Source organism: Nymphalis io, chromosome 1, assembly GCF_905147045.1.
Source record: "Nymphalis io chromosome 1, ilAglIoxx1.1, whole genome shotgun sequence".
NCBI lineage: Eukaryota > Metazoa > Arthropoda > Insecta > Lepidoptera > Nymphalidae > Nymphalis > Nymphalis io.
The window spans coordinates 6,647,775-6,664,765 of NC_065888.1; the positions used below are offsets into that span (position 1 = coordinate 6,647,775).

At 31.7% G+C, this 16,991-nt stretch overlaps 1 protein-coding gene across 6 annotated transcripts in view; it reads left to right on the forward strand.

Moving 5' to 3' along the window:
• LOC126768694 (protein bunched, class 2/F/G isoform-like) overlaps positions 1–16,991 on the forward strand; it is a 135,902-nt gene that overhangs the window by 112,780 nt on the left and 6,131 nt on the right. For all 6 annotated transcript variants that reach the window (XM_050487002.1, XM_050486995.1, XM_050486962.1 and 3 more), the window contains one exon: positions 9,791–9,842. In XM_050487002.1, the coding sequence (XP_050342959.1) occupies positions 9,791–9,842 (52 nt within the window). The remainder of the gene's footprint in view (positions 1–9,790; positions 9,843–16,991) is intronic.

Genomic DNA, 16,991 nt, shown 5'->3' on the forward strand with positions numbered 1-16,991 from the left:
CACTTCGTGTGATATCTTATTGTTTTTATCTACCCCTTGTTATGTGTGGAGTACGTGATTCTAACTGCGTTGTACAGGTTGTTCATACCAAGTATAATTTTATAAATCGTCTCCATATGTGAATAAAGGGAATAATTTTTAAATTTACAATTCGTCATAAAGCGTTTCATCATTCAGATTAACCTTGGATATAATAAACCGTGTTGTATTATAATAAAGTATAAATAATTGCATTTACGCACACAAATATATAATTGAAACAGTTATTTATGCACGATTAGATAAACAAATGTATTGATATATTCGATTAATTATGTATGTATTTTGCCTTTTTTCGTATTTTATAATATATATATATATATATATATATATATATATATATATATATATATATAATATGTTATATTATCTTATATCGTACATGCGTGACCATTACGTTTATATATTATATAATGTATGTATGTCTTAATAACGAGTATGTTTTATGATTGAATCATAAGCTTGTATTTCCACATGCCGTGCATATTTTATTCGTCTCATTTAGATTAATTAGATATTTTTAGCTGACTTTAAAAAAGAAGGCTATTAATTAATATAAATATATCTTGACTATGACCGAGATGTATAATCTGTGTAACATTATCGTTCAACAACCCGAAACTAACGGAAACTTCAATTTATTCAACTTAGCCCTATTGTGACAATAAGGATGTAGCCAAGAATGAATCACTTGAGGCAATTTTTCATTTGATAATGACATTTCGTAGATTATATAGAATGAATTGATATGCATTATGATAAGTTACATTATGCATTAGTTTATGTTATCTAAATATATATGTATACAAATTTCATTACAGGAATCAGTTTACAACGAAATGATTGCATTTTTTCTGGTATAGCTGTATAGATTGTTAGTATTTCCGCTGGCGTTACATTGAATTTCAACCTAAAGTGATTTTAAAATTGTATACGATTAAGTATACATCACTGGTGGTAGGGCTTTGTGCAAGCTCGTCTGGGTAGGTACCACCCACTCATCAGATATTCTACCGCAAAACAGCAATACTTGATATTGTTGTGTTCCGGTTTGAAGGGTGAGTGAGCCAGTGTAATTACAGGCACAAGGGACATAAAATCTTAGTTCCCAAGGTTGGTGGCGCATTGGCTATAAGCGATGGTTGACATTTCTTACAATGCCAATGTCTAAGGGCGTTTGGTGACCACTTACCATCAGGTGGCCCATATGCTCGTCCACCTTCCTATTCTATAAAAAAAAAAAAAAAGTATGATATGTATCTAAAATCAACATTATGTTAAAAAAAAACAAATAATACATAACAAAATGATTATCTTTTTAAAAAACATAATTATAAATAAAACATAAGTTTTATAATAAATTCGCAATAATTAAAATTCTAATAAGAATAGTTTTAGTAACCACTTTGATTATCGTTTGCACCTGTTTAGACAACAATGATAATTGTTTCATAATTACGCTATGAGGAAAGCAAAAAGTGGTTTTTCACCTGTAATAAATAAATAATCTTCGCTTACGTTTAATTGCAGTGATGCGCAATGATCTTTTTAATCCAGATGCATATATTGGTAATCATTTTTAGGCATATTTTAAATATATACATTAATAGCTAATACACTGTCGAGAGACAGTGACGTGTCTTGACGTAAAACTTACTAGGCAAGTTTTAATGAAAATCTTTATAAATATGGAATACATATTTCATTTATACATTTCGGGATTAACGAGTGATAAAAAAAGCTTGAACTGCTGAGTTGCGGGACTTAAGGGGCCATTCGTTTTTAAGTTTATTTAAAATGTAAAGTCAAAAGTTATTTTTATCATGGGATATGAATGGGTTTTACATAATACAACTTTTACACCTCGTTATCATTTAAATAAAAGAATCAAACTCATCTCATTTATATTATTTTAATATACAATTAACCTTCATGTGTAATTAATATCTTTATATTAATTATTATAGACATTTTATAGGCATATTGTGGTTAGCCGTTTTCCTTGATATACAAATGTTTAAAATTGTGCCTAGAATCGAGATTCTAGTATATTCTATGTATGTTTATATGCGCATTATTGTTATGCGTTTACAAGTACTCATAGCAGCGATTTACTTAATACAAGCCGAGTCAAAAGTAGATGTTTATTTTTCTATTATTGATAATTTTAAATACATCCTCGTCATAGAAATAACACTATGAAATATTTTAAAAAGTTTTTTTAAACTCTTCTAGTCTCTATTAAGTTTTTAAGATACGAGTATGTACCTACAATTCTAAATTTATCTCGCTCGGATTAAACATAAAATTATTAGGATTATGTTTAAATTACAATCGATTACGATAGCTCAGTTATTTGTTATCGTTACTTCAGCTACAACCACACCTTACACATATATAAATATCAAGGTTTTATCTAAGTAATATTTAATTGGCTTTTTGCATCAACTCATTGCTTATATAGCGTCATCGAGGTATTAAATAAATTACTGTTGCCTAAGGCTATACAGAGTTACTGGTTAAAATTACTATTGTTATACATTCTTCAAGAAATATGACTTGCATATTTGGTCGTAACATTGATACTTATATTCGTTATTTTACTTAACCTTATTACTTCAAAAAGGTTTTTTTATGTATAAATAACACCTTACCAAAAAGTACATAATTGTAGTAGTTATAAATGTGTGCAATTTATATATGTTATAGTTGTAATCGAGTTAAAACGAACGCATTTCTGGAATATGTAATTAATACATTCGTTGTTCGTGCCAAAATTATTTTGAGATGAAACCATGTGTTGCTTAACAATCAATGCATAATAGATATTAACAACACAGTCTAACAATTTAATAATAAGATTCAGAGCTTACTAATTATAGTATGTTTAGTTATGTTCGGTTTAGGTATTGATTAAAACTCGAGATCGATTAGTATGTAATTAAGATGATTATTGATCGCAGTAAACAATAAAAGTACGCTGTATAATGCATCGCATATAATATTGTATCGTCGTCAAATGCTCCGATCGCGTAATACATATTCATTGGCTCTCGTCAAGCAATTGCGACTCTGTTTACATACACAACATTGACCCTGACTTTGTGCTTGTATATAAACAGATCTATGTTGTAAATGCCTTGTTAATATGCTTCTGTTTGATTACACGTAGTGTATGTACCCATGGTTGTAACGATTTCATATTATTCAATGAAATCCGAGCCAAGATTGAGACCAGTGAGATTACAAGATTACAACACGTGAGTTTTAACCGAATTTTGTGAGTTGAAACCCGAGCGAGCAATACTGAATTTTCATATGCTTTATTTATGTTTATTATTTATCTCGTGGTTAGCAATGAAGGTTAAACTTGAGGAAAATTGTATGTGTTGGATGAAAGTCTACCACATGTATATCCACCAATCAACATAGGAACAACGGTGTGGAATAAATATTCTCAAGGAAGGGAGACCTACGCAAAGCAGTAGTCCGTATATTGACCTATAGCTGTTACCTATTACAGTGAAAACTATATCAATGTGTTATTATTTAATATTTAAAAGAACGATGCAATAAAGCCGTTATCATATAGCAACATGGTAAAAATTATTTATATCTACAAAAAAAAAATTACTACTCAGTGATATAACGATGTTTGCAATCACCTCATACATTTCAAAGAATTTAAAAAAAACCGTGACATAATGAGGCAAATTTATTTAAGAAATTAAAATACCAGTAAAAATTATTATTTCAATGCATTAATACTATTATCAGAATCAATCGCATAATACCAAGAACTTTGTTTACTCGGCAAGTTAAACTATCGTAGCGCATGTAGTTGGCAGCACACTAACGTTTGTACACATTGCACGGAAATTAAATTTATTCAACGCGTTGTTTCCAAACATACACGCGTCAGTAGCAAAAATAACTCATTATTATATTTCCAACCGTGTAAAGTGATAGTTTCATAATATGAGTTTTGTAAGGTACGTCTTCGAGTTAAATTATTGCACCAGTATTCAGATTGTCTTGTAAAAAAAAAACATATTTATTATGTTTCTGTTCATTGTCATAATTATAAATTTCTTCACAAGATCCTCGTCTTAAATTCAATTTAAGTGCAATATTTTTGATAAAACTTGGATATATCTTAAACTAATATTTTTCGAGTCCGATTTCTTCAAGTCCTTCGACAAATCTCGACGTTTTGAGGGTTTTCCTATTTCGATATATTGTTTTCTGTAATATTTTTTTGTGATTATATATATGCAAATATATGTAAATATTTATTTCGCCTCGCATAAAGCTAATGATGATGGCGACTTCAAACCTATTACATCCGACACAAAAAGTAGCACAAATAACAAATGATTTTCATTAAATCCGATTAAGTAGCTTTCTTTCATAAATTCAATAAAAACCGTATATAACATAGATGGAAATTGTTACCAAGGTTGTCAAATGAGGAATTCGTAGTGTGGGTAGACCAAACAGTACTCTACAATTATTAAATGGAAATATATTCCTGGGACCAATACTCGTTTACCAACCTTGTATTATCATATGAACTGTGTTTATTGATTAGCGGATCACCAGTGTTTACACGCCTTGAGATGACGCCATATCGTTTTGGTTCTGATTCAATTGCTAGTGATCTGTTTTTTGTAAAACACTAAATCTTAATCTCATTCATCAGATGTAAAGTTGATATTTATTATTCGAGATTAAAAAAAAAAACAAAGCTAATGTTATTCAAAGCCGTTGTTGAAATTCGGAAGAGTAATTTATTTGATTTTCATTTTATCAGCTGTTAAAGTACATCTATCATTATCTTAGTAATAAATACAAAATTTATTTTCAATTTTTCGCTAAGAGAACAATGCGCGGAAGCAATTGCGTAATGACTCCGATAATAATTTTATGCTGCTCACTTGCTAACTTAACTATAAGTTCAATAGCAATTTAAACCAATGTGATACATACTTTTATCTTATATTGTTTATCTATATCTATTGAATTAAATATGACAATTTAGCGTAGTGAGATGCCTATCATAAATAAATGTCGACTGTAACGATTGAGTTACATATATAACGACAGATTTCGGCAATTGACAAGAAAATGTAAAAAAATATACATATTTTTCAAATTTTATATAATTTCTGATATATAAGTTCACTCCTTTCAACATAAAATGGAAGTTTTTGTTGTTATATGTACAACAGATTTACGGAATAATAAACGTTGTAAATATTTTTATTTCCATATAGGAAAAACTCCTAATAACTATTACTTATTGTTTCAAGCATTAGTTATTCTAACGAACATAAAAACAAAGCAAAACTGATAGCTTCTTAACATTGTAATAATTAATTATTGTAAATGTTTAAATAAATTTCATTCGCTCCATTACATCATGCTTATAATTATACTAAAAACAACGTTTAAATCTTTTAAAGCTTGTACTCTAAATAAAACCGGTTTAAATTTAGCTCCCGATACCTGTTTTCTTTGTTTTATTTTTGTATTTACCTTCAGCGCTTAACAAAAAACTGACCAAATCTCGCCATCCTTGAACCTAAACGATAGTATAATTCAAAGCGAGCATTAAATGCAAAAATTCGGCAGTTATGGATTCATTCTCGATTTTAAGTACGGCCGGCGAGGCGAAGCGGGTGTGTCGCAAAAGCGTTGCCTAGGTGTTTGGAGGCGCCATCGTAGCCCGTAGTAGGTAGAGCCGTGCGCGCGCCGCTTGTGCGGTCCCCCTCCCGCGCGTTCCTCGCATCGGCCCCGGTCCCAGTTCGCCGCAACGCGTCGCTCAGCTCGCCCGCGTCTTTAAACTTACAACTTAATACAGCTCTACCTCAACACGCACAACGTTCACAAACTCACTCGCAAAAACGGCTCCGCTACAACCGAAGGCTGGAAACCATTCGCTCACCGAAACGGGAGCCATGCAAACTAAACTTATAAGTGCAAGCTACTCGTCAATCATGAACAAACAGGATTTGCTCAGAGAAGTCGTCGTCAAGTACATCGACTATTTCTACCCTGTGTGAGTATTATGTTATATTATGATATCGCTTCAGTCTGACGCAGTGCGTCTTTTCGTTATGTCAGCGAAGTGGAGGAATGGCGTAGCGAAGGATGTGGCGAAGTTCAGCTGATTAGCGAACCGGTAAGTCGGTGAAGGTTCCACGGCAATGACTCCAACTGCAGCCAGACAAATGAATGTGAATGGTTGACGTCAGCGCCTCCTATTGAACCTAGCTATCTCTATCGTCTCACTGCTGCTGTATCGATCCACTGCACTAAGCTCCAAATAGTTTTAACATGCCACGTTATACATGTCAATATATTTGAAGTCGTCGTTGACCTCGCGGTGCCTAGACATTGGCATTGATCTTTTAGATGCTCGAAAAAACCTTCATCAGTTTTAAGCTATGCTTTTGAGTTGAATGTATGACACTAGTTCAGTTAACGAAGACGTGCTTATTTTGAAATACTTAATTATATAATAAAACATACTTTACAATACAATACAAATTTGCTAAGCTATATTGTTTTCTGAGACGATTAGTTCATTCAAAATAGGAATCACGATTTGTTATTATTAAAGTTAAAACAGGGAGAGAATTGTTGCGTGACAACGAGTGACCAATCGCATACCCTTACTGGCCCACTTTGCCCTTTGTGTCCAATTCATTTTATTATGAATATCCACTGTTTGGAAAATAAATACATTTTAAATAATTCTACGTTGTTAACCCAGTCACTTATTTTTTCTCTCGTAGATCGATTACACTACATTATTTAAAAATATATTTATTACTCTTTTTTGTTTTTTAATTCCGTATCATATTTAGGCTAATATAACATAATATGGAAAACAGTTATAATAATTTCGGTAATCTTTAATTGAATATAATCGTTGCACCATTTTCATTGCTAATTGACGCCGAAGCGAGTGCGGGATTAGGAAACGACGAGATGTAACGGTCGTCATGAGCTGATGGCGGGCATGTCGACATCGACACCCGTCGATTTCCCTTCAACGACCTTGGAAGTGGCGCAGGCCGCTCGCCTCACGATAACATACTGCACTGCAGCACGAAACTCTGTTACTATATCTAACTTCACACAATATTACAAAATAGCTTTGAGTATAATGCATTTTGTTATTTCGATCTTAATATATATTTTTAAATGTAAATTCAAGTGTCTATCACGAACCGTCGTATTATGCACAGTACAGTACAGTCACAGTATTATGCATTTGTTATGTATGAATCCATCAATCATTATATTTTTTTATCTATTCATATTTGAGGATTTACTCTACCTGCATTCGTAATTAGTATTACTTATGAAATAAACTTTTATGATACTTTCTTATTTTAATTAACGACCTTTGTCTTCTAAGCAGTATTGTTCAATATATCGTGAATGATTCAATAAACTTGATACGATTTGCTTTTCTTTGTTGATATAGTATTTTATTATTATATATACAGTCAAATACTTAATTTTATACCTATTGTCTTTTGTTTTGGATAACACGAGTTGACTCATATTAAACAAAGCTAAATTACCATTTTCAAGTTATTACGTCAGTGTGAATTTAAATTGATATCACATTTTTTAAATATTTTATTTTCTAATTTTCAACATAACTAAATTGGTATGAGTAATAAATATTGCATGCAAGAAGTAGAAAAAAAAATCATTTACATTTTAAATTTATTGATTTTTAATTGATGCGAAAAAAGTATTTCGTCCCACTTCACAACTCTTTATCATTTTTAAAACTCACAATACGATCTTTGTTGAAATTCTATTCATGACGCAGTAAAGTGAAGGGCTAAGAAAATATACACGTGCGTGATGACAAAACCATTATCTGCCCTTTGTCCACTTAGAGCTCGTTTTTATGAAACGCAGACACTACAAAACTTTTAACTATACACGTTAACGCTTTTCGTATTTAATTTAATATAAAAATGTTTACAATTAGGGAAAAATTGATAGTTATTATATGATTATTTAAATAATAACAGCCATGGTTCGTTATAAGCTATAATAAGTATTTTCTTATAGTTCATTGTCAGACAAGATGGTAGCCAGCATTGGTAATACTTTCGCCTATATTTTTGTTTTCCAATTGAACTTCTTCATATGCTCCGTTTCTGTGTGCAATTTTGTCACCAACTTACATAATCAAACGCTAAAACTTGTTTCAACGAAATCACAAGAGAAAGCCAGTTTTGTTTTTATTTTCCTGTCTCCCATGTCTTCAGTTTAGCTTTCGAATATGCCATAGTAATTAGTCACTTAATCCTCAATTGTATTCGCAGCTGATTTGTTAAAGATATCGATTATGTACGTCACCAACGGCGGTCATGCGGTCTACGAGCGTTATTCAATACTTCAGTTCAGTAACGAACTGGTCGAAATCGATACGCAATCGCCGCCACGGTTATTCTGAATGCTTCAATTGGCCCAGCTTAAGCGCTGTGCTGTTCACCTCATTGACGCGGCACGGAATCCGAAGCCGGAGAAAGTCAAGTACATACCCGTGCAACGTGCCACATACTAGCTACCGGATGATTACACGAGCGAGATGGGATCATAATGGATAAGTCCGACAATAATGGCACCACCAGATGCCACCAAGTAGAGTGTGTCGGCACAATGTGTGTTTAGTGTGCACGTGGTTAAACTTCGTGTGTGTTTGTGAAACTGTAAACCGTCTCATGGTTTATGTTTTATGTTCGCAAATATAATTAATCAATACCCCTCGACCATTATGTCCTAGTCAAAATTGAAGTGCTTTCTCTTGCATTTGCATTTCGCTCGACATTTTACATATCCGACTGAACAGGTTATTCGAGCCATTCATTACTGTCAGGTATCAAGAGTAGATGATTTTTTACGAGAAATAAAATAAAAATATCGCACCAAATATATAATAATTTATTCCTTGCATAATGAGAATGACCGTTATAGCTTGTCGGCGCTGTTATGCATACTTTCATTAACTATAAATTAGAGGTTAAAGGTATCTCAAAACTAAGCAAGACTTGATAATATTCATCTATTGTTCTCTTTGTAGCAACGCAAAGTCGCTGTGGGTCACAGATCTTCTGTTTTATTCTCGACTCTATGTTAATGTAAACAAACGGAAACCAACTTGTACAAAGAGATATTCTGCATATATAGCTAATTTTCGAGTAATTTCCTTTTTTATTACCCGGTGTTTTAATGTCCTTTGTATTTGTCCTTGATTGACATTTTAAAAAAGAACTAGCCGTATCTAACATTTAAAAACGACTGATAAGAACTTTACAGCGAGCATTCCAATACGATAGCAATGAAGAAAAATTAATTAAATGCGTTTTTAAATGCAACTTCAACGCAAATCAATGTAATTTATATTGTATCGTTGGGAAATGACCTAAATGTGTGGGAATTACTCGCGTGCAAGCATGACTTTAATGTTAATTTTGTATTCAACAGGACACGGCTGCATCCGTACGTAAATAATTAGGAATTCATCATATGATATTCAATGTTCCGTTACGGTTTTTATATATTAAGGACTATATTATATTCAACTATGACATAATTAAACATAATATAACGAGTAAATAATAAAATTTACTTACATATGTATAAATAAGTAATATGATTATTAGTGCAAGTATATTTAGTATAATGTATATCTAATTGATTGTTTTTGTTACAGCGCATCGGGTACAAGCGCCGTGGCCATCGACAACAAGATCGAGCAAGCTATGGTAAGTAATAAATGATCTCACATTATTTTTATATTATATATATTATATACAAATACAATCGTCAATATATACAAAAACAACAGTAACAGTAACAGCCTGTTAATGTCCCACTGCTGGGCTAAGGCCTCTTCTCCCTTTTGAGGAGAAGGTTTGGAGCTTATTCCACCACGCTGCTCCAATGCGGGTTGGTAGAATACACATGTGGCAGAATTTCAATGAAATTAGACACATGCAGGTTTCCTCACGATGTTTTCCTTCACCGTTAAGCACGAGATGAATTATAAACACAAATTAAGCACATGAAAATTCAGTGGTGCTTGCCCGGGTTTGAACCCACGATCATCGGTTAAGATTCACGCGTTCTTACCACTAGGCCATCTCGGCCTAGTGGTAAGAAAACAAGTCTTGTTTATTTTCTGTTAAAGGAATTCGATTATTTTATCATAAAAATTATAATATTTTACATTTTAATTTACAATACGCAGTAGTGAAGTGTCGATTGGTAAAAGTTAACCTTTTCCAGTGATGGTAAAGCGAGTTTGACGAGATGCAGGCATACCTGTGTAGACTCCATTTCCCTTGTAGAGGACTGACTCTTCGCCATAGTTATAGAATAAATTTCATACGAGACATGAAGAACTGCTTCACCATCTTTGTTAAAAATATTAAAATTATCTACTGTTGTTTTGCTACTTTTAGTTAGATTGAATCGTTTACACTTTGATTGCTATCCTTGTTCAACATCTATAAGATTTAAGGCGTAACTAATTTTGCGTTTCATTGACCGGTTAAGTTTACCGCAGATAATTATTTGTTACAAAAAAGTCGTAACTTATTAAAATCACCGTCGAGAATTATGACATGCTAACGATAAACAATAAACAAAGAAACATCTAAGAAATCTCAAAAAGAAAGTGGAATATTTTTTTTAGATATTTTGCAAAAAAAAATAATTAACTCAACTTAATATTTATATTAACTCAAACTTAAAAATTTAAAAAGTAAAAAACTTAAATGTAAAAATAATAATTAAAAGCATAATAATTAATACTGAATAGCTTACGGTTATTATTAACGTATTTTGTAATTCTTATAATGATTAAGCGATAAGCTTGATACGACGCATAAAACGTGATAAATATAAAACATTTATTTAATGTTATCCTATATAATACCAGTTTACGTAGCTATGTTTAATATTTGCCGCTCTGTACTATCTTAATTGGTTGTAAATAGAGGAAATTACTGAATAAAATGCTAGCAAGAAAACATCGGTTCTTTAAACGAATGTAATGAATTTAAAGACAAGCTTATGAGAGCTCGCAATATGTGTGAAGGATGTTTGCAGATCATTTATTACAATACTAGTACAAATATTATGATTTTTTGCACTTGAATTTGTATTGACATAAAAGTTTGCACGCGACTTAGGCATGTTGATTTCATATTTATCTACTTTAATCTTAACGAAAGTACGGTTCTACATAGAATCAACGCTAAATTTACTCGTAATTCTCAGAGTAGTATATTCCGAAAGGATTTTCGTAATTAAGGGAGAATAAATTCATTTTGATCAGAAATAAATAAAGTAAGTTAGTTAAAGTAAGTTTCTGTATTTGCATCCTCGTTGAAACATATAGAAAGTAATTATTAACTAAACAAAAGAGAATACATTTTGTTTACACACAAAATATGTGCAATTAATTCCTTATGAACTAAATAGTCAAAACAACATTACACATTAACCGTATGTGTGTTGTGCCACAAAATACCACACATTGACGATAACCTCCGATTACCATAGACAGCTATTAGGGCTTTATTGACTCTAATCATTATAGCACTGAAATAAATAATAATAAAGAAAGTTATTCTGCCACAATGAAAAATGACACTAGCCCATGTTTTATTGTTGCAATCTTTGTGTAACTATATTAATTTCGGATCCGATTGTTTAATAAACAAATATAATATGTATCACATGTGAGATACCAGATTTGATAGCCTTATTTACTAAATGCTACATCAGTGTTAATGATGGATGTTGGCTTATAAAGTAATTTTCGGTTGATAAAAAATATTTTTCCAGTATTCGTGCACATCAAAGATCTAACGCAATAGTACAATCTAATCGTACTTCACCGCAAGACGGTGCTGTGTCAGTGTGCCATATAAGTTCCGCATGCGCTCGATACCGATTCTACGAAACGGTATGCACACGGCTGAGAAAACAGCCGCTCGTTTGATAAAAAGCCTGCACAGATCTCAAATTAGTTTCATGAGAAATATCTAACCATTAGCGTTTTCGAATAAATATAAAATGTAGTCTTCAATTGAATGAAAACTCAACATTTCTAGTCTTCCACGTATTTCATGGAAAAAATACTTCAAATGAAAAGTTGTATTCTTCTAATCTAGTAGAAGAATATTATGTATATTAATTAAGGGCATGTGAGTTAATCTATCTAAATCAGCAATAAATAACAAGTAATGAGCTCTTGTTCGTAAATAGTATGTAACTAGGTATCTCCGGGTGTGTTAGTTGATTTTATTTCATAACAAGGTGATTTCATAACGTCTTTTTGAGTTCTTGCACTTGGTAATAATTCGAAAATAGAGCTAATATTAACAACAGTTTTATTTGTTAATGCCGGAGTTTTTACACCGTTATTGGACTATAACTATAAACAATGTAGAAGGTAATGATCATTGTTTATTAAACTTTTATCGCCAAAACAAATACATATCTTTATGGAACTACTAATTTAAAACATAATGGATTTCAATAAACAGAAAATGCTGTGTGGCCTGAAGTATTTTTCTAACTAAAAATAAACCTAAATTTAGCAATCAAGAGCTTATTCACCCAACCAAAACATCCGGTTACGTTGATATAATAATCGTTCAAAATTAAATATTTAAATTAATGTAAACGTTACAAATATTAATCATCATTAAATATCATAGCAGTTACAAAACATTGAGGGTCATATCTTTTTTACACTATTTTCTCAAGAAGTGTTGCATCGTTAAGAAATTCAAAGCAAAAAAAAATCGTGTGAGTTATTAATTATCAAGCGTGTTTAATGAAAATGACAATTACTCTTTGCAGTCCTTCATTATAATAGTAATTCATCCGCGAGACACTGCAAAGTTCCGTTACATGATCTCGGAGAAGCTTGACACTAATAATTTACCTATTTTTAGTAACCAGGAAATGAAAACAGTCTTAATATAATATTTTAATAATTTATATGTTTATAATATCAAAATAATTTTTTTATATAAAAATTTTTTGTATAATAAATATAATTAATACTTTTGCTAGTTATATTTTGATGACGTTTATTTATTTATTTAAAAAAAAGTACGGCATTTCCGAGTCATAATTATTCGGCTTTTTTAATATTAGAAAATAGTCTTTAATTGATACAAGCTAAGTAATAATTTTGTTCTATCGGCTCATGCAATGCATACGTGAAACGTTTCGCAATGATTCCTGTATCACTTTCGTTATTGTTTGTATCACGTCGGTCTTCCACAACCCGTGATATTTTCGTGATTGCAATTGAGATTCATAGATGTGCGTTATTGGAGTCGACGCGCATCGTCTATAATTAGCAGCCACAGATGGCCTCAAGCGATTGACCCCAATCCGGCCCTAATGCCCACTAACATCACAACGTATTTTTATCACTCCATGTCCAGTACGCTCGTCTGATTATTTTTGCTCTAATAACCCAACGGCTTTAATGTTGTTTACACGCTTGGTTTGTATCGTTTTAATGTTGTTGACAGTAAAAGTAATTTGTTTATTACTATTATCACATCTATTAAGCTTTCTATTTGTTTCAGTATTATAATATAAAAACTTTGAATTTCTATCTAGGTTTTGTTTTCTGCAATGAATTACCTTATGTAGAATAATTATTGTAACAGACTAAACACGCTGATAATATTATCATCAACTTGGTTATATTCTTTAAGTATGTTTTAAACAAGATTAGATACCTATACTCGTGATATCTGATTTGCATAATTGTACAAACGTTATTTAGAATAATAATCAAAGTACTGATTTTTAATTCTGGCTATTAATAGGTTACGACATAACGATACAAACACAGTCACGTGAAAAATGTGACACCAGTTTACCTTGGGGCGCTATTAAATGTAACTGTAGCGTAAATTTGTGTTGAGAATAAAGTCTCTACTCGTTTTATCATTTTTACTTTTGCTCGTTTCGTAAGATCACACACGCCTTCACGTATTACATCACTCAGTTATGTGTTTACACAAGATTCGTCCATTTGCTGTTTAGGATCCATAGCTCACACTACTGACCCCGTTTCCCCTAAGTTGTTCGCGTGAAATTATCTTTTTTTATATTTTCTTTGATCATTCGCTGACACACCGCATGTTATACGTCTAGTTTGTTTAATTTTTACAACCACCCCCAGGGATTTCTCCCGTCTCCCTTTATGTTTTGTTTTGCTTTCTTTTGGTCTGGCTATATACTCTTACTATCTGTTATGGTTATAATTATTACAAAAATGTCGCTAGCCATATTCTCATATATATAATATTTTTAACATAAATCTTTTCAATGAAAATTACCCTCGTTGAAACCGATGAAAATTAAATGTGATAGTAATTTTTTGTGTTCAAGCGCCGCCGTATGCTAATTTGCTTTGTGTACGTGATTTGCATGAACCAGGCGTGACCTGCCGGGACTAAGAATAGACACGGAAGGAAAGCTGGCCCCGTTGTGCCACTGGAGTGGAGACACGTGCTCAACTGATTACACTGTCGATTGGTTAGTTGAAGCAAGATAAAGATTAGCGGACATCAGGGGGTCACGCAAGGGCTGTCGCGTGCTAACTTTGAGTCGCGAATACTAGTGGCAAAACGGCAAATTGCTCTTTATTTTCACACTAACTTTGAAATCGTGGGCTATAAAATGAAATGATATTCTGTTTCCTTCATTAAACAACCTCTCATTCGACAATGTTTGTTCTGCCTGTCTATTATTGCATATATATATTATATATAATTGTATGTATCCGTTTCACATAAAGTCTTCGACGCCGTTCACGATAACTACGAAAGTTGGCATATACATAATATATAGTTTTTTATGGTGAAGGCTTTTATGATTTACTTCACCAATCGATCGCCATAGCTATTCTTAAAAAAAATACGTGGTCTGTTGGGTTTTGCTAGCTTGATATAAAATAAAATAATATAAAAAAAAACTCATTCCAATAAAAAAACAATATTTGCAAAAACTAATATTTATTGAAAAACATAAATAAGATTACAATATCAATATTTCAATGGAATATTTATCTGATATTTGCAAACATTGTATGTTTCCACGTTTAATCCTACAGTGGAAAAATACATGAAATGATTGTTGAACTGATTTCAATTATCAATAGATTTATATCGTATCTGTCGTTTTATCCTATGAGCTATCAGGTGATATTGTAAACATTATTTTTCATAAATCTAGGCTGAAAATAACTTCTAACTCATATACATTACTAAGTTTCGCTCGCGGCTTCGTGTTAGGCGGCGTGGAGTCAGGTGTTAGGTATAAAAATAGCCTATATTCATACTTAATGTTCAAGTTTTTTTTTTGTTTTATAACAAGTGTTGATGTGAAACCGTAACAGACAGAAATCGTTACTTTCGCATTTATAATATTTGTATAGATTAGTATACATATACATACATTATAAAGCATTCATAGTACTTTTAAGTATAATTGGTATTTATAACAGTAAAAATAATAACCGATTAAATATTACTTTTGTCAGTATATGTATAATATATCGTTTTGCTTACGGGTAAATGAGTTGTAGGCTTACCAGGCATAATTCAAATGCGTCCCTATAACAACGTCGGCATCAGCCAATCGTTATCCTCTGTTAGACATAGGCCTTCTCCAAAATGTGCCAAAGTTCCCGGATCTTCTTTATCATCCAGTCGGTTACCGTCACCTTCTAGTTCATAGTTTCTCGTAACTCAAAACATTTCGAACCCTTGGCAATTTGTTGAGATCTAGTGCTTACTCTAATTCAAATGCTACTACTTTCTAAGTTCGTTTTCTAAAGATTACCACGTGACTACCGCAAACCTTTGTTCTCTAAATTACAAACAGTGATGTTGTTTCTCTTGTTAACAGTACTCATCTGAGTATGTAGTTAACCTATACAGAAAAATGTATATATATGTTAATCCTCTAATGTAACCAATGTAATTATTAAAATATACGATACAAAATATCACCTTGCGATTGCCACACCGTCTAGTCCCTTACTTACCTATTTGTTAGAACTCAGTCCTTAGTCACCCTCGTTCAGTAATAAAACTAAAGTTTCCGTGTTCTTCCTTTAAAAACTCATATTTATTACGCATATCATAAAACAATAATTATTGTCTCGCTTTTTCATATTATATTATCGTAAAATAGTAATTATGTTGAACGCATCATTTTTTCTTTAATCCTGATTTATCGTATTGTGTCCTTGTCGTAAGGCCAAAGAACCTTTACATCTTCATAAACACCTATAATGATGTTTTCATCTCTGAGGTCAGTATTTCTTAAGATATCAGGATACGTAAGGATGAGTTGCTTCGTGTCAACGACGTACTCTTTAGGTCAAGAGTTTTACTATTGCAATGACCCTTACTTGCTCTCACTTAAAGTCGTATTTTCTTATCACTTGACGATAAGTCGACGACGTCAATACATGTTTACTTTGTTTTTAAATGGATAATAATCAAATTTGCTTTAATACATTAAATTATGTGTAATTTGATAAAAAAGTCTGCTCATTTTTATGTCGTGGATGTTGGTCATATAATTTATTCGCACTTTTTTTAAATTTATATTAGAACATAAGTAACTTTCCTTATCTCAACTATTTATTTGTTAGGATAATTTAAACAAAGTTTAGTTTATCATGTGTAAAATATGCAGACCTTTATTTATTAATAATAACCGATATTTATTTTATGCGTAGACATATATAGGTCTTTAATATTAACATTATAAACGAATTTATAATAGAACAAGTTATAATCATTTATTACGCACTACTTTCAAATAACACAACTGTTCTTCACGATCTGTCTTGATTT